Source organism: Cygnus olor, chromosome 11, assembly GCF_009769625.2.
Source record: "Cygnus olor isolate bCygOlo1 chromosome 11, bCygOlo1.pri.v2, whole genome shotgun sequence".
NCBI classification, from domain to species: Eukaryota; Metazoa; Chordata; class Aves; order Anseriformes; family Anatidae; genus Cygnus; species Cygnus olor.
Window position 1 is genome coordinate 774,601 of NC_049179.1, and position 19,247 is coordinate 793,847.

General features: G+C 39.4%; 2 protein-coding genes and 1 long non-coding RNA gene across 5 annotated transcripts in view; 2 read left to right on the forward strand and 1 right to left on the reverse strand.

Annotated features, from left to right (window-relative positions):
- MYEF2 (myelin expression factor 2) overlaps positions 1-7,085 on the forward strand; it is a 28,059-nt gene extending 20,974 nt beyond the window's left edge. The window contains 1 exon segment of the mRNA XM_040570528.1: positions 49-7,085. Coding sequence (XP_040426462.1) covers positions 49-212 — 164 coding nt within the window. The 3' untranslated portion in view covers positions 213-7,085.
- SLC24A5 (solute carrier family 24 member 5) lies at positions 828-9,963 on the reverse strand. Its single transcript, XM_040570527.1, is given in 10 exon segments — positions 828-1,244; positions 1,786-1,887; positions 4,747-4,953; positions 5,672-5,955; positions 6,744-6,844; positions 7,171-7,274; positions 7,364-7,447; positions 8,830-8,962; positions 8,964-9,010; positions 9,270-9,963. Coding segments are annotated over 10 exon segments (1,587 nt in total). The 5' UTR covers positions 9,472-9,963; the 3' UTR covers positions 828-921.
- LOC121076304 overlaps positions 8,888-19,247 on the forward strand; it is a 129,653-nt gene continuing 119,293 nt past the window's right edge. For all 3 annotated transcript variants that reach the window (XR_005823451.1, XR_005823452.1, XR_005823450.1), the window contains exons 1-3: positions 8,888-9,017; positions 11,071-11,381; positions 12,324-12,403. This is a non-coding gene — a long non-coding RNA (uncharacterized LOC121076304). The remainder of the gene's footprint in view (positions 9,018-11,070; positions 11,382-12,323; positions 12,404-19,247) is intronic.

The window sequence follows — 19,247 nt, forward strand, 5'->3', positions numbered from 1 at the left end:
TAGTGCACTGAAGGTGTAAAATAACTGCTGTTTAACTTGTTTATTCAGGTCATGTAATGTTTGCAGAAATAAAAATGGAGAATGGAAAATCAAAGGGCTGTGGAACAGTCAGATTTGACTCGCCAGAATCTGCTGAAAAGGCCTGTAGGATAATGAACGGCATAAAAATCAGTGGCAGAGAAATTGATGTACGCTTGGATCGCAATGCATAATTTAAAACTGTGTGTTCAGGAACATTCCTATGTCTGTTTAGCTTCTCTATCCTAGTAAGTCATTTTTAGTAACATTGTATGCTTACAAAAGCTGTAAAAAGGAACTTTTAAATCCCACCAGCCTTTAACAGTATAGTGTTTAATATACTGTGATACTTGTTAACTGAATCTTACGATGTTTGGTTTTTAAAGACAATTTGCCTGATTTTTGTTGTTTTTTTTGGAGGCACTGAGCACCTGCAGGTCCCGTTAAACTACGGGAACTTTGGATGCTCAGCGCCTTTGGAAAATTAGGCCAAGTGTCTCTAGTCATTCAGTTTAAATGAATGGTTATACTGTTTTTAATAAAATAAGCCATTTTCTCTGTTAAGATTGCATAGTGGGATTTGTTTAGTGTTTTCTGATTTTTATTTTTCCCCCCAGTGTGTATCAACATTGTAATGTAAAAACTAGGTGTCTTTTTTCCAGAGATTTGGTTTTATATGCTTGTTGTTGTCATACTGTAATTCTTGACTCTAAAGGAAAGGGCTCCAATTAGGCTGTGATGTTTCTGTTCTACTTAATATTACTTTAATGCCATGACTTAGTTCTGTAAATAAGATTTAGAGCCCAATGGGAGTTTTGGATTTTTTTTTTAATTTGACTAAATGAAGAAACTGATCTTTCTCTTCTGCTTTTATTTTTTCATCAGTATAATCACTGATTAAAACTAGTTACCACAGACCCTTGTAGGATTGTTCCCTATGATGCCAAGTTCATATAAAATTGATAATACGGTAAATACTAAGTACAGTACAAGACAAATTGCTCCCAATTTTTTATCTATTTTCCAGCCATTCAGGTGAATTGCCAGAAAAATAAAAACAACTGAACAGATGAGAGAAATGGCTGTGTATGTCAAACCACTGCTGTTCACTTCTATGGGTCCTGATGTATTTATGAAGGCAGTTTTTATAAACCAGGGTATTCCCAAACAGAGCATATCAAATACGTTGGATCCTACAATGTTAGACATAGCCATATCTCCATTTCCTGTAAAACAAGAAATACAAATAAGCCCGCATAGTTGTGCAGTATGAAATTGCCAAACTGTTTTGGAGGAACAGAGTATCGGTCCTTAACCTCAAAGGGTAAAACACCCTTTTCAGCCTTTTTGTTCTAAGAACTATAGATACAATTCCACAGACCATAGTTTTGGGTACCGCAAACATAAAAATGTCTCCCTATATCACCAGCATCTGCAAAGTTGCACTTAAAATAAGCTAGACAGGTTATTCTAAAATCCACAGTTATGTTTAAAATACCAAGACCTACGGTTGTGTTTTGCAGTAAAAATGTTAACGTGCTTAACAGGAAATCAAACCAATCTAGAATACTTCTCAGAGAGGTTTTTAAATGTCTGAACCACAGCTTCTTTGGGTAAGCTATCTTATTTATTAGCAGCAAACTAAAATCTAGAATCTGGAGCAAAAATTTTAAAGTCACTCCTTGAATTTCCAAAAAAGTTAATTTTTTTTCCATAGTAGCTTTTAAACATATCTATTGAAATGAGCCTGAATACCAAAAGCTTTACCTTTTCGAGCCACCAGCACACTTGCAACTGTATCTGGTAAGCTTGTTCCTGCTGCAAGTAATGTGAGACCCATTACTGACTCTGGAATTCCCAGTGTTTCACCTGTAGTTGGTAAATAATGGTAGAAAACACAAGTATAGTTTTAGCTTGTTTCATCCGAAAAATTTCTTTGGACTTTTCTTGCTGGAGAAAAGATTAGTAATCATACACTAATTCCAAGAGGAATCTGCTCACTAGCTTAATGTGACTAAATATAAAGTGACTGAACCATGAAGTATTTAAAAACAAGAACAAAGGAATGTCATCCTGTTCTTGTTCTTCAGTCAAATAAAAAGGAACTGTGATATAGTAACCATCTTATTTTACAACTTTCTCAGAGAATTGAGAGGAGGGTCTCCACTGTTCAAAATGGTATGAATTATGAATTGCTCTTTCAGACACAGCAGAAGTTTGAATACCTAACATTTTTGGTTTTGAGCATCTCATCATTAGCGCTTGAACATGTTTTGGAGCAATAACTCTTACAATAAAACATTCACTCTTTAAAGGGGGAGAAAAAAGCACGTGTGTTTCATAGGGAGGAGGGTCGTTAAGATCGTTACTGCAATACTGTCTCAACTACATGACTTACACACTTCGTTCCAATTAGAAAGCTCAAGTTTTTTAGTTCTTTTGCTGAATTTGGAAGAAGCATAATGAAGAATTGTTAAATGATTTAAGTATGAGTAATTCTTTAGAAGCACGATTTTTTTTAGGTAAACACTTTAAGAACAGTTTTAAATGGCTATTAGAACAGCAGCCTACCCCTCACCCCTGTTTTTAGTACCGTATGTGCTGAAAGAGTATTAGTTTCTAACTTAAAATACAGTGATTCAGGTCTTCAAAACTGTTTTAGCTGCCTTTAGTTCTACATACCATTCACAACCATCTACATGCTGAAGTTCTTGATACTTCTGTTCAAACCGTTACATAATTACAGTTTTTCTTAAACTTTTGTTCACTAAACACTTAATTTTTTTTTGTTGAAATCTGAATTCTTGCTTACAATGTTTTGGCACCAATAAGCACAGTTTTCTTAAAATAAGAAGCGGTATGCTGTAAGCTAGGTCAGCAATGATTGCCTAGTACATACCAGCTTAGTTTAGATCAGCCCAGTAAATTTATGTTTGAAACTCCCTTTCTGTTCAAAGGGACTAATGTGATCCTGTTGTAAACTTTGTACTGGTATTTCTTTTTTCATCACTCCTAATGTAAGAGATTTGTAGGATGGAGGGACCAACACGATCAGCTTTTGTAAACTAATCTAAGCAAATGAAGGTGAAATATGAATGATGCAGCTTTACGCACCCAACAGTAGTTTCTAGCCCTCTAAAGGTTATGATAGAATCTAAACTCAGGTGAATCTATTTTTTTTAAGATAGATTAATCTTCTAGTTAAAATGTAGGGTTGTTTTTTTTTTCTTTTCTTTTTCTGGCAATTGACCATAAAGAGAGAATGGTCTTATTTTTCTAGCCTTTGTTTCATTTTGTGTATCAGTAGCAATATCTTGCTATAGTAATGAAAATTTCTTTGCTAGTAACAAAAAGGTGTACTAAATTAGGTTTGTTATTGACCATCAAAATGTAGTCCCCTGCTATGAAACACATTCTCATAGGCCATTTATGCAATGATAGAATATTTTTGAGTCACCTTTCATGAAAGAACCTAGACTTGAATATATATATGTATACATGTGTAATTTTTAGAGTTTTAATGTGTAAATAGAACATATTTGATCTAGAAGTAGTGGGACAAAGACCCCAAAGCTGCTTGTGATGACTCCTCAACGTGGACTAACACGCTATTTGAAACTCCAGTGTACCTGCTTTCATATGAATTAGTGTTTTGTCTAGAAGAATGGCAATAACTTTCATGTGGATCCTGTTTCAAAGGCTTCTAGCATTCAGACAGTAAACCCTTGCTTTTTAGATACAAGTGGAAAAATTTTTGACAAAGGAGTGAACCTGCTGGGTGTTATATCCAGAAATCTATTAGTAATTTCTCACTGGTCTACCTTTGTGTAGGTCTGTGTCTGCAGTCAACATTTATTGAATTTAATTTGAAGACAATTTAGGATGCTGAACTAGCAGAATACTGAGGTAGGATTGGTGAGCTATAATGTGGAAATGGCAAGCTTTGTGCAATTTCTTTCCTGTTTAGTGGTTTCTTTTCTGCTTGTTCTTAAAATTAAAGACTTTTTTTCTTAAGCTGACTGGAGAAACAGTGAAATGAGGAAACCTTTAATACTTTAAGATATTTTTTAAAAAGTTGTTTTTACACTCTTTCACACCCTTTCCCTCACTTAAAAGCAGTGCTTTTACTGTTTGACTTTATGATGCGGATTTTTAAGAGATACACACATACCTGCACACCCAAGAATATTTAATGAATATACAACACTATATTTAAAATAATACAAAAACGTGGGCATCTTTTTTGGCAGTTCATTTAATGCCAAGTCTCTTATTATAGTGTTCAAGAAAACTATAGGTATAGAAATAATGGATATTTTTACAAACACCTGAACCTTTAATTCCAGTCTTAGTGGCTTCCATGTGTGTCAGACTTTAGCTTGATGAATTTATTGCTGTGTACCTAATTGTTTCACTTCATGAAGCAGTTTAATGAAACTGTCCTGTTAAATATAGGCTGTTTTTTGTAGCTTTGTAAACAAATTCTCTTTCATGTGATGATAAGCAGTCTGAAGCAGCTAAATTCTAATGTAGTTTTCATTAGATGGAAGGAGGCAAATGAAGCAGTCAAACATAAGGGTTTTTTGTTTGTTTGTTCTAAGCAAAATATGTGTTGCTAAACTGTTAATTGTAAAAAAGAAAACTTCACAGAGAAAAAAATGTGTTTTTTTTTTTTCAGTGGTTTTTCATTGGCTGCTTCTGTAAAGCAGCAGTAGTTAAGGTACCTACCTGCTATCGTTATCATCCATACAAGAACGTAAGTTATTGCAGAAATCCATGCTGCTGACATTAAAAATGTCACCATGAACCAGTTCCTCCAAAACCGTCTTCTGCAATCTGGTGTAGTCAAATAGAGTAGTGTAATAATAGGAAGAGATAACACCCACAAAATTCTCTTCATATCTGCTTCAGGCATGGTGAAGACACTTGGATGATCTGTTGAGGAAGTAACTATTTTAAACTGTAGCATTATGTTTGAATCCTTAGTGTACAGTCATACTATTTGCTTCTACTTTTGAGAATACTGGAAAAAGGTTAAAAAAAATAATTCTTTGTGACGTTGTAACTGTCGTCTTATTAGTACCTATAACACACTTGACTAAACTCTGAAATCAAATGTTCTTTATTACCATGTCACTAGGAGAGAACCAAGGTGGATGAAAAAATTATTTTTCCTATAAGGTTTATGTAAAATGTTTGCCAAGATTTAGTACCAGCTGCTGATTTGTTGAAGTGAAGAGGAAAAGTGATCTGTGGCCCCATCAGAGCTATCGCTTTACTTCTGCTATAATGCATATTTTGGATAACAAACTGGCCATTTGTCGTAAGAATACAATATAAGTACAGAAGCAGCATGCGTTTCAGCTGATACTGCGTTTCACAGGCTGAGTTGCTGGGAAGTTTCAAATGTGCACAGCAACAACTGTCTATTACTGACACAAATAAGCAACTCCCCTAGCATTCCTCTAGTAACTACTATAAATATCACAACAATAATTTTACTTAATGTTATATTCCAGGGAAGAATAATGATTTACTTAAGTACTATGCTAGAGTTCTTTTGTGAACAAATCTGAATAATATCTCAAACCATACTCTTTATTAGAACTGATGCAAACAGGCATGTAGTGTTTAAATTTAATAATACTTCTACCTTCAGAGATTTCATCAAGCCCATGCAAGCTTGTTGAAAGTTGAGAATAGTCCATCTCATCTTGAAAAATACCACTATCTGTTCTTGACTGCTGACAAATTAGAGGTCCACTCTCTTCCCTCCATCCAGCCAATGGCTGCTGCTCAGCATTCTCTTCCATAGCTTTTGTAAAACACGAACAGCAGGGACTGAACCTTTTCATGAGGCATTGGTTGATTTTAATGTCAAAACACAGTACCAGAATATAACACCCATATATTAATAATAAGGAAGCACTTTCATACCTAGAATGAAAAAAAAAAAAAGAAAAAAAAAGATTTTACGTAACTTGTAATATATATATTAATATATAAAAATAAACTCATTAAAATGGCTGGCATAAGAAGAGAAAAAAACTTGCATGAATTGTGAAAGGCAAAAACAAAAGCATCTATTTGCACTTGTATGGGCAGTGTCATGGAAGTTAGTAAGTGTCTCCATGTCTTTCAGTAGTTTGATTCATTCCACTCCCCTGCACAATCTTGTCTGTGCATTGTATAGCTGCATGTTTTCCAGGGGAACTTACTGAACAACTGATTTGCAAAATTGAGTCTTCATATGATGGTTATGGAGAGGTATAGAACGTGCTATTCTGAGTGAGAAACTTCAGGAATATAGTACTGGACCTGACTGTACTGAGACAACAGGAGTTTCAGTGTTGACTGAGGAGTGTTAGTATCAGAAGCTCGTGATCCGCTTCTGAGACATGTTTTCTTAGTGGTAATGCTATTAAAGGAAAGCTTCTAAAAGAAGCAAGCTCTGAAGACTAATTGCTATGCCAAAACAGGTATGATAGAAATCCTGAAGTCTGTACAGAGAAACCTATGCAGATCACACTTTATAAATATGCAGGGTTTGAATGTTTAGGTAATAATCTTTACAAGCATTGTGACTTTCTACATTTTTAAAGCCAACAGGATGTTTGTTTCTGTTAGTGAATGGCAGTTCAGGCTACTTGAAGTTTTTTGTTTTGTTTTAACACTGTTTCACTAGTCTCCAGTCAACATGAACTCAACACTACTCGTGCTCTTACCAGTAAATTCTGCTGTCAGATATCATCGCAAGGACCGCCGCTACACTAATTGTATATGCCAGGCAGTCTCTAAACAGCGGCCAACAGGATAGCCTCGAAACCTGCAGATCACAGATTCATTCACATTTTTTTTTTAAAATTTGTCTGTAATACCTTCACTAAGTGCTGTAAATGCTGCATCAATATGTTGTTTCTATATTATGTACAAATTTAAGATTCTTAGGAATGACTTAAGTATGATATTTAACAAGTTAGTGTTTTTAAAAACTTTCATAGCAACTTATCTTAAAACAGATTACATGCTGGTTTTGCTACTAAATAATAAACTTGACAGTTGTCATAGTAAGTCTCTCTTGACTTTTGTTGGCAAAACAGAAAGGATAACCATTTGGTGCTTAGGTATGGAACTATCAAAGTTGATACATACCACGCTAGAAAGCAGCCCACAAGCTGCACAAATCCCAAGAAGATTATAGATTGCTGATCCGAGGATGGTGCTAATGCCAATATCTCCCTTTGTCACGAAGACTCCTGCAAGCAAAATGACTCGGGTATGTTCCAGTTCGGCAGGCAAGGTAAAGAATTCTGGATTCTGAGGAGTCAAAGCATGTGTCTCTTACCTAGAAAAGCAGTGACAAGCTCTGGAGCTGAGCTTCCAGCAGCCATAAAAGTTGCTCCAGCAACATCCTGAGAGAGGCCAAGGCCTGAGGATAGAGTAAAAGTATTGCTTTAAACATAAAATTAAAAAACTTCAGTAGTCTGTACCTATTACATGCATTAGTATATGATGTTAAAAGCTACTGCAGTTCAATGGAATGAACTTTGCTTGCTTTCATACAGCTAATGCATTTATTTGAAATGACCAAAATGTATTGAAAGGGTAGCCTCATTTATTGGGCTAACTTATTCCCAGCTTTATTACAGAAAATAGTTTAAATACTAGAAGAGGAGCACTGATAGTACAAGACATTTTGGCATGATCTTAAAATGTAAAATAGGCATACTTATGTAGGATCTGAGTGTATCATAAGGATAACAATTGCAGGGAGATTCCTTGGACTACAGTGTGATAAGGCTACATGATTCAAGTCAAGTCTATTTCAAGGGAAATCTGTGCTCCTGTGTCTTAACATACCAGAAATATTAGGTAAATTCAAACCAATGCTTGGATGAGCCTGTCTTGCTTGAATGCAGTAAGATTTTTGTTCTGGTAAGTTGTCTGTTTCAGAAATTTAACTCGCGTTTTTGATCAAGGTGTGCGCGCTAAGAATAGGCAAGTATGGCTAACTATGGAATGACAATCTAACATTTATTGTCAGTAAAAAAACAAACAAACAAACAAACTAGCTCTGTAGCAGTGCTTAAGCTTACATTTCCTGTAAGTGGTCCGATCTGGAGAATGCTTTCCAGTTCAAGGATGAGTTTCCCTAGCTTTTTTGTTTGTTTGTTTGTTAATTCTTTGCAATGAAAAGCTGAACTCTCAGCCAAGACCATCTTTTTAATTCTGTGGTCTGCTGAACCCAGGGAAATTACCACAGGTTAATGAGATTTCACAGAACTGCTGTAATTATATTCCTTTCCTTTTTGTGTCATCCCTTTTATATGTAAGCAGTTGCTCATACTGGTACTTGTTCAGTACTTTGAAAAAAATACCAAAACTTCAGCAAGGACATCAATTCCCATGATTTAATATAGGAGAGGTTTGGGATTTTTTCCTTCCCAACACCCCCCCCCCCCCCCGCCCTTTTCCCCCTCTTGCCTTTACTGGTAACATGGATTTACAGCTACTCACCTAAAGTTATATTATATTATATTGTCAGTTTCCTGAGGAAATTTTAAGATTTTCTTCCAGGTATAAGGAAAGCACATTTTAAATAAATGCGTAAGAGGAGTGTAATCAGAGTTTATTTTTCAGTACAGCGTTGATATATTGCATCGAATTAAATGTTTTATTGATAAAGTCTAACTGTGCAAGGAGACTCAGAACTTTAGTTTGGTCTCCAGAGCACTCCAACTTTGGCACTTTTCAAAGAGAATGATCTACATGAACTTAATTTTAGAGGAGAAAGGAAGGATGTTCACTTACATTCACTAATGATCTCTAGGGAAGGCAGGAAGTAATCATCGCACACAATGGACACAGCCAAAAACATGTAAAGTATAATTATGAAATAGATAACGATTCCTCCATCCTTTCTCTCCTGTGGTGTAAAAAAACCCCTCAGGAAACTCCGATGAAGAGGAGAGGACACAGTTCGTCCTGTTTTCTGAAAAGTGAGTACAAGGGTGTTACGCATCCCCACGCCGCGTAGTTCTCAGGCAGCAAAGCGGCGTGTGCTCCACACGCGGGCTGCCTTCGGTGGGGCTCTTTCTCTCAAAAGGGGTTTATCTGCCTCGTAGGCTCCAGGGCAGCCTCAGGAGAACCGCTGGAGTCGCCGCGGTGCGAGCGGGCTCACACCGGCGGCAACGACCGCGGGCAGAGCCCCTGAGGGGGCACCCCCCGAGGGCTCAGCTCCCGGCTCCTACCTGCGTCCGCGGCCGGGCGCTGGGCCCGCGCTCCCCGCGGCGGCGGCTGCCAGGCCGCCAGCAGCAGCGGCAGCAGCAGCAGTGTCCGCGCCACCCGCCGCCTCCATCGCCCCTCGGCGCCCGCTCGCATTTCGGCGGTGCTGGAGCGGCTCTGAGCGCCGGGAGGAGGGAGGCGGCCGGGGTTGGGGCCCCGGACGGTCATGTGAGGGCCGGGGCCGGTCCTCCCCCCGCGCCTCGTGGGGTCCCGGCCCCGGGCTCCCTCAGGGTGCTGCCGCCCCGCCCGAGCCGCACCCGGCTCCTCAGGGCAGCCGCGAACCGGTCACCGGCCCCCCCACTCCGAGTGCCTCGCCTGGGGGCTTCACCTTAGGAGCCGATGGGTACCACTGTCAGGCTGTCACCACCTCTCTCCACATCCTCCTCTCCATTTGAGGAGATGGAAGGTTAATTCAGCCTGTTCTGACAGAAGCTGTATTTTTTTTTGTGCCAATTTCTCTTTGTTCCCACCGATTCCACCAAAATTCCTGTCAGGCTGTGCGAGTACCGGCCTTGTCCCCCTTTGGGCGGAAGAGATGTTCGTGCTATTTAGGTAAACTATTCAGCAAGGCCGAGACCGACCACACAATCCTTCCCTTCAGAGCTGGTTAACTAAAATTCTTTGTCTGGTGACCTTTTCACAATGAAGTCATGCGTATAATTGAGGATTAAATGGTAAAATACAGTCTTTTAGCAACATGGCTTTGTAGAACTATTCCCCCCCGCTCCCCCTAGCCACTGGTTACTCAGAAAGGAAAAGAGTTAGTTTTCCACTAAATCTCTTACAAACGTGTCTCCACAAACATTTTCAATCCCATTATGCAAAATGACATTTTGAGGTGCCCGTGTTGCTATTAATCATTTATTAGGTGCAGGGCTAATGCTTACAGTTGTGAAAAACAAGGGCAAACTTGAAAATGGTGTTTTGCTTCATTGCATCTAATCCTTCCAAAATCTTGTTCCCTACATCCCTGTTGCTCGGCTAACACATGATCAGCCTCTCTCTAGTATACAGAAGATGAGATAAGGTGATAAAATGGTTATTTTTCTTCTGCAGTAAAATGGAGCGAGTAAACAATCCTGAAGCCACCATTAGAACATGAACACTCGCAATTGCTGTTGCCCGTTTTGGAACCTTCTGTGGCCTAAATTTTATTTATTTATTTATTTTGCTTACCACAGTAAGAATGATTTTAACGGTCAACATTTTTAGAGGTGACAAGTACCTTTCAGAGAATGAGTTATCCATGCTTTCTGAACCATATACCAAAGTAGAGTTATGGCAGCTGCTGCTCCTGCTTTACAGGAGGAAATAAATCATTTTGGTTTTGAAAGATTTAAGGATAGGATTTTCTTCCAAATCCTACTTTCCACCGTAATAAAACAGTACAAATTTTCTTGTCTAAATTACCAGTGTCCATTTCCCTAGATAGGTCAACAGAAAGGGTTTCATTATCAAGGTAAGCAGCTTCCTTGGCATTACCTGGCTCCTTCCCTTCGAGCTTATCACTTACTTACTCTTAGAACCTCAGCAAAGTTTTCTAATATCTGCTGTTTCACTTCAATTTAGATAATTTTTTGATGATGCACTCTTTTTTTTACTGCTTTAAATTGCTCATGGACCTGCCATTCTGATTGGAGTGACTTCTCTGGTACAGCATAGTGCTTGCTGTGTAATTAGGAAAGCTTAGTCATGTGATTGCAGGATTTGGAGGTTTTACTATGGTCTGGTTTTGCTATGCATTCAAGCCCTAATTCCTTTCTGCAGGCACCCCCTCTCCTTGCATAGCTGAAGCAAACAAGAGCTTTGATTTTGAAGACTGAAGCCTACTTATTTTGCCAAGAAGTTGTGAGTGAGGTTGCTATGCTCACACCCTCCTTGCAAAGCACACCCCTGGAGAAAGCAACAAATAGAGGGAAAAAAAAAAAAACAGTCTTTCAGCGTGACGAACCATGTGCTACATATCTGTGTGCTTGACCCAGTGCAAAAATACGCACAGCCAGACTGTGTTTTGGCCTCAGCATGGCTGGCTGCCTGGTCTGGGCTATTTCAGTCTGAGAGCCTTCTGCAAAGCTGAGGTGAGTCAACTAACAGTTCAGATTTATGTGTGCTGCTGCATTTTTGGCTGCTGTTAAGATAAAGCCCAAGCCCTTAGTAGTAAAAAATAATATGTAAATAAATTTTTCAGAGCTTCTGAAGGAGAGAGAAGGGCAGAGGTTTGCTCTTCAGGTTTCTAACACTAACGACCTGCCACTTAATGGGCTATGCCAGAGTCTCCCATGGCTGCCCAAGCACAAAGCTCTTAGAGGGTGAGGTAGCCCTAAACTACAGCAGCCGTAGTTCCTTTCCTGTTGTCCATATTCTGATGTAAACTAACTGTTATAAATCTGAATGCCCCCCGTTCAAAGGAGGACTGGTTTATTTTGCTACGACATAAAGCAAAAGGAGGTTGGGCTGTCTAGAGATCTGACTCCATCTGTGAGCTATTTAGAGTCTGATGGACAGGCTGATGGGCCAGATGGGAGAAAATGTACATTGGGATCAGCTGGTCTGTCTCTGCAGGTGCTCAGCAGGTGCTCTTCTTCCACAGGAGAGGTAGAACTTTAGCATTTCTGTATACCTGTACAGCAAATTTTGAATTTCTCTGGCTTCCTTTATTATATGTGCACTTGCATTTTTTTTTTCTTCTAACTAAAGCTGTGAGCTACTATTTCAGTCCTACGTTGATATCTGTATAAAATTAGCCCAATCTGGGGTTGAATGAGTGCACTCGGGCAGCCCTAGAGCTCATAGGAGTGCAGCTTGCTGGTAGCTGTACCCTAGTGGTATAGTTTCTGTGCCAGTATGTGATCCTTGATAGAGCTGCGTGTTTTTCATGGGATGCTCTGTGTAAGTATACACCAGTAATGCTCCTGATGGTAAGGCCTAATGTGCTGGGGAGCAAATTAAGTGAAGATGTTTTCATCCTCAAGAAAATCCGCAACATTTTTTGGTAAACCGGTATTATCTTTATTTGGCAGAACAGAAGTGGAGGATGAAGAGGTAACTGACTGCCTGGACAACTACTGCGACTGGAGGCTGTGCTAGAGCTGTTCAGAAGGTTGGTTTCCACAGTCCTGTTCTTCTGATCATGCTGCTCGTATGGCTCTTCGGAAGCTAGAGTAGCTATCTGTGTAAAATGGTGGTCTCTAAAAGAGCTGGTAAAATAAAATCCCCTAACCTGGGATGTTCAGATATCACCCTAAGGTGATGAGATAGATATGTTACTGTTGCAGAGTTAAAATAAGTTTCTTCAGTATAACTCCATTATTTTTCATTTAAAAGATAAATACACTGTCATTGTCAGACCAGATATTCCCCTTTGTCAGCATTTCATGGCTCACTTCCTAGATCTAGATAGATTGATGATAGCCATTTAATATTCTTTTCTCCACAAGCAGTGATTTGAGAGTTGCCAACTCTCATGATGGCTGCTGTTTTTCTTAAAGCATCAGCTTCCTGATGTACGTTAGCTGCACCAGAATCCTATCTTGTTTTCCTTTTCTCTCAAATACATATTTGCAGAGAAAGCTTGAAAATGTGAATCTCAACTTCCAATGCTATAAGACAAATAAACACATGGCAAAGTATTATTTTCAAGCAAATCTCATGACTTGAGGAAGGGTTGGTGGGTTAATTCATGGTTTTAGGCCAGCGAAAAGGGGAAGGATTTTGATTTCTGGCCCTCAGCTCCCTGAAGTACATGAAGAGTGAAATGTTCTGCTGTGAATACTTCTGAAGATCCCTGGAAGATACAACTCAGTTGCAGCCTTTTGTGACAAACAGGAAAAGTGATTGAGCTTTGAAGGAATAGTGTGTGTTAGCCAACACAAGCTGGTGTGAGTCAAATTTCTTCTAGAGCCCTTGGCCTTCGTGTTCTGGCCTTGCGCATGTGGTGAATATTTCTTTATTCACTCTAAGCTGCGAAGTTGTGAACAGTGTGTGCTTTTTGGTGGTTTGTAGTTAGACTTCAGTGTTGATATGTCTGTGAGCTGAATGTGGGAAGCTTCCAGCTTTTCTGTTGTGCTGTTTGGCTGCTTCCAGCTATATTGCGGTCTCTGAGTGAGTGTCGAGGTTATTTTAGACAGACCGTGAAAAGCATTTGGGCTACAGAGTCAAGGGGAGGTAGGTGTGGGTGGGGAGTCATCTGAAGCTGCTGTCTTCTGTGGGGGTTACAACTGCGGAATATTTTTTGTGTTAGTTGTGAAATAAAGTCATTCCTGGTGGTCGTGTGGGTCTCATTTGCTTTGGAGCTTTGCTTGTATTCCTAGCCTGGCAAAGGCATAGCTTGACTTAGGCTACCCACAATGTCAAAAAAGGTGGAAATTCCTTGGTGGTAATTTTGCTTCCTTGTCCTCAGATGAATACCTGATGAAAGGAGAGTGTAATATTGTCAGCTGGAGAAGATTGAATCTGTTCATTTTGGTGCCTGGGGGTTTCTCTTTTCTCATTGGCTCAACCATATAAAATTGTGCCTCCCATCTTTGGGCCCAAAGACTTACTTGTCTCACTTAATCTGCTGTCTCTTTGGCTACAGTGAAATTATAGTCCACTTCTCATGGTCTTAGCTTGCTCACTGGATGATTTGATCATCTGTTCAGGACATCAAAGGAATCTGTCAAACTGAAAATGAAACTTTCCAGATTATTATTATTATTAAGATTTAAGTCAGAAAGGTCTTCTCCAGTAGTATTTGAACTCTCCTCTATGCGTTAACTGTTTTCTTTTGGTTAAAAGTTCTCATTAAGACAATTGGAATGTATCATAAATGCCAGTGCTTTTGGTATCACAGAAACGGACGTCTCATGCTGGTTGGCTACCTAGACTGATCACTTCAGAAACCCTTATCTCAAAGGCTAGGATAAGTCTATTTGTACTGCAGTCCACTTTTAGAAGCAAAACAGCTACCAGAGCAGGGCTGTTACTAGCCAGTAATTAGTCTTATCAAATGCTGTAGAGAAGCTACTTTGTATAAATTCTTGTTTGATATTGATATACCCAGTCTTTAGAACATCTTAAGGCTGTGCAACTCAGAAGGCTGCATATAGCCTAAAAAGGATGGAGAATCGGGGGTGCTCTGCAAATACATCAGGCATGCTGGCGGCATGTGAACAAAGAGCTTGCGTGCAGGGTGGCCAAAAAAAAAAAAAAAGAGCAAAATGTTGAGATTTATGAGGGGAGACATATGGATAACTGTAACTTTGCACCATGACCACTTGAGGCTGCTCTGTTCCATCCCTACCATTCCATCAGTTTGTGAATAGACCAAAGATGTGCCCTCCTTTTCTATTCTAGTGCAGGGTTGTATCAGTGGGGCACGTAAATTCACCACAAAACATCTGTGAGAGTTAAATACTGTATTCAAGTATTTCTTTGACACAAGCTATTTTTTTTTTTTTTTGTCTTTTTTTTTTTTTTTTCTTCCCTGAAATATAGGGAAGGCAAGGTCTTTTTTCTCTGGACAAAGGAGAACCAAAAACATAAAACGGTTACTTGCTTGCAATTTTTAAACTCTTCTTCTCCTGCCAGTTTTATACACCATGGAGTTCTGGTCCCTCTCAGGTTGACTTTTGCTTCCCCTTTTGTGTTGTTGTTGCTGCCCTTTCTGTTGACACAGGCACTTTAAAGAAAACCTTGTGCTAGTACTTACTCTGGAGTATATGCTTCCCCCCTCGTTTAAGACTGGTTTCTATGGCTTTTTTACTTTGGCTCTGCACTCTGGCTGTCTTGAGACTTGGCTTCATCCACTGCCTGCCATCATATTGGTGTACTTCTCTTGAACTGTTTTGGAGATTGAGCTGTGTGATGAAGCCTTTGTGTCGCAGCCTCTCCGGTTTTAGTGAGTCTCCTGGGTTTATTCAAGTTTTGTTGTTATTTTTTTCATTGCATTGCTAATGAAACTGTTGCTTCTCTGGCAACTTTCAGCTGACCTTGAGTTAGTAAGCACTTAGGAATTTACGTTCTACATAAATAAAAATGGAAATTATTATTCTTATGATTATAATATTATTCTTATGGTTATTGCCTGCAAGTTCTGTACCCTCAGTGATATCTCAGGAGATGAAACATACTCTCAGTACATAAACATTTGTATACAAACAACATCAAATCATGTTTTCTCTAATGTGATTGCTTCTTTTCATGTATTCCTATAACTAAACAAGCATTAGAAAAATAATTATTATTGACATACCAGAGAAGTGACACATTTAATTCTGTCTTACAGGCTACCAAGTTGTTTCACCAGATAACATCAGCAAGTACTAGCATTATTTACAATGTAATAGGTGTTGATTTGAGGATGTTTTTGTGTTTCAGAAATTGATGTGTAAAAGAGTGTGTTGTAAAAAAAATTAAAAAAACCCTGCTTGTTTATTTTGGGTTATGTTGCTGTGCATCAGTCTAGAGGAGAGTCCTTGTGTTTTAAAGTACCTTTGGTTTTTGGTGCAATATCTGTGATGCTAACCTTTTGTTACTTTAACAGTGTGTGTTGTGATATGCTCCTTGAAATTCACTTTTCCTCCCATCACCCCTGTGCAGCCTCAGGGGTGAAGCTAGGGGGATGGGGGGGAGCAGTTTGCTTGCTTGCTCCATGGGTGTGCTTTTACCTCAAGTGAAAAAGGGGGGAGCAGAGAACACCCCCCAGGGAGCTGGAGGAGGGGCCTCTGTGGCAGCCTGGCTAGACAGTGAAGCATAAGACTGTTGCCTCTTCTGCAATGAAGAGGGAGGGCAACAAATTGAAGAGCAAATAATTCTGGTAAAATATATCTAAGTGGCAGTATGCCAAAAAGATGATCTGGATAGGTAGCTCTGTGAACCTGGAATTTACAAAAACTGGCTGAAATTCAGCTGGAACTCCTTGACAAATTGGTTCTCCTAGTTTACACTTTGGGTAGAGCTCATGTAAATTATATCCAGACTAATACACAAGTTATGTGTGCAGACGCCTGTCTTTCCTCTGGAAACACTGTAAGCTCTACATGAGATGAAGGAACAAAATCAATTCTGTGCTTCTGTCAAGGAGATGACAGAACTATTACTGTTCAAACTGAGCAGCGCAGACAACTGAAGCATAAAATTCTTGCAGACTCCGAGAATGTCTCTTTAGAGAGCTTTGGTGCAGTCCCCCCACTGCTTTCTCGTGAGAGATCTCATCAACATAAATGCAGTTTTGTATTTTTGTATGAGGACTTAGTTCCTTCCAAGCTCACATAAACTGATGGTGAGTCACTACTGATTATCCCTTCACAATGCTAACTTTAAAAAGCTCCACTGTGAAATGAAGGCTGTTTAAAACTTTACATATTTTCTGGGAATTCTGTCATTGCTATACATGCAGACACATAGCATTTTTAATTTTCTAAGACAAATTATGAGTTTTTATTATACCTTAAATAATAAGTATATTGATAGCTTAATTTCTAACATAAAATATATAGATATACTGTATCTTTCACAAGAAGCATATCGTAGCTAGAGGGACAGATGTGATAGGGCTGAAACTTTTTCCCTCAGCATAGAACAATTGTTATATCTTCATGTTGCTACATCCTGTTCCTTATATTCTCAGATATTCTGAATTCCGTATGATTTAAGAGTTTTCTCATCCGTTTTAAATGCTGCTAGCTTATGTGTTTGTCTCCCCACCACTGGAAGCATCATTTCTTTGTGGTCAGTCATCACTGATAAACATAATCAGCAATCACAAAGACGATGTACATAGTATGTGCAAGTTTACATGACTTCTTCCATGCTCTGCTCTCTTTGTAAGTAGAGGACTGAAATGGCAGTCAGGTCTCCAGCTGCTGTCCCGCTCCTGCTTTACAAGAAGGCTCTTTCAGTGCTGACTGGTTTGCTGATATATATTTTTATGAACAATTTTCAGTTTACCTTTTTTCTGAATCAATTTTAAAGGTTCTGTCAATTGCAAAAGGTTTCTCAGCTAGAGCAAGTCTTCTGTTTCTCGGTGCTAGCAGAGACAAAGCCTTCTGGTGGGGGAAGAAAAAATGACAAATTCCTCCTCCTGTCCCTTCTCTTCCACTGCTGCTTCTGGTTCTGCTTACCACGACAAGCCAAGAAAGGTGATTTGGAGCAAGCACTGAGCTTGCTTTCTTCTGTGGTCCAAGCGCTTGGTAGAGTCAAAGAGCTGGAGAGCAGTCGGTCTTGTGCAGCAGCTGGTGTTGTTTGGTGAGTCTGTATGCAACAGCCTTGTCTCAGAATCCCACATCCCATTAGATATTTCTGCAGACATATTGTTAACATAAGAACAGACTTAGTGGATCATGTCACTGCTCAGTTTAGTCCGGTCCTGTTTCTGGCAATGGTAGTAGTGCTGTTCTAACAGTGTAAGGGGAGGGCAGGCATGTTTGGATACGTTACCAGTCTGCCCTCTTCATCTTCAGCTGCAGCCCAGGATTCGTGTATTCGTGTTTGGCAGGCTTTCTTGGTAGGCTTTTTTCCTTGTGTCAACTTGTGTATTCACTTTTGAACATGTGAAGCAGTTATTGTCTGTAGCACCCTGAGGCAGTGAGTTCCACAGGCTGACTACAAGCAGCATGAAGCAACACCTTTCCTTGTTAGTTTTCAACCTGCTCTCTCATCATCCAAGCAGTTGTCTCCTCTCTCCTTGCATTAGAGTAGACACTGAACAGTTTTTCCTTGCTATCCTTCTCTACAACATGCAGCTTCTGTTTTATTTCCCCCCTCAGCCATCTGTTTTCCAGAGTGCGTGTAACTGTGCTGTGTGCAGAAGTAATTTTGTTCCTTTAGTTATCCTTATTGGCCTTTGTACCTTTTCTATTGCTCCCTTTGTGAAAGGGAGCTTAGAATTGAACATGATATTCAATTCTGTTGAATTACAGAATAGTATAAAGATATCTTCTGTTCTTTTTCTTATAATTCCTAATATTTGTTTGCTTTTTTTCCCTTTCAATGCTACTGGGCATTCAGTTGATGCTTTCACTGAATTACCTTTGTATCTTCAGTATCTTTTCCTTGAGTGAGAATAGGTGGTTCGGAGTATTTTATATTGTAAATATAAAGCTTCGATTTTCCTTTCTTTAGTGTTTTGTTGCTGAATTTCATCTGCCACACTGAGAAATGTGTAGTTAAATGGATGGATTGTTTTCAACATCATTTCCTGCTGAGGAGGAAGCAGCTGTGAACAGCTTCAGCTTTGTGATCTACCTCCACACTTTCCCCAATTATATCACTTCCATTAGCTGGAAATGTGTTTTTATTTGGTGGTGTTTAAGAGCTTGGGCTGCTGGGCTAGGACAGCGTATAGCCTCTCATCATGCTTCTCTGGAGTTTATGCCCACTGAAGCCAATACAAAATCTCTGAGAATCGAGGAGAGTGTCTTATGTTTTCCTATGGAAAACTGAGACACCAAATGCAGTCCTCTGTTCAGCCTGAGGGAGGAAACAGTGCCTTCTAGAGAAGAGTTGAATGTGTGCATCTGTGCTCCCTTGGATCTTGCCTGACCCTACTTTTGTTGATGAATCAAACGTAGAAGAATTTTTGGTGACATTCATCTGTCCCAGAACTTGTTGTTTTTCAGGCAGTGGAAAATGCTACCTCTTTCTTCTTTACCTTCTATGCCTGTTCTGATTCTGGGGCATGTGGTGCTCACAAACCAAGTGTTTGGTCTGTTTGTTCATTTCCCTTTTTCTCTTGAATTGACCTTTGAGTGTGCCAACTTTGATTCTTCTCAATTTAACAGTTCCTAGTTTTGAAAACCCTTCTAATCAAGGCGAGGGAGACTTTTCACAGCATGCACTGCACATTCTTCAGTTCCTTCCTGGGGTCTGTATAAAACTGCCTCCTCCTAAACCACTTCTTTGAACTTTTGTTCTGTTTGTATCTCCTGCCTGTCCAGTGAGTTGATGTTCCTGGTAAGAGAGCT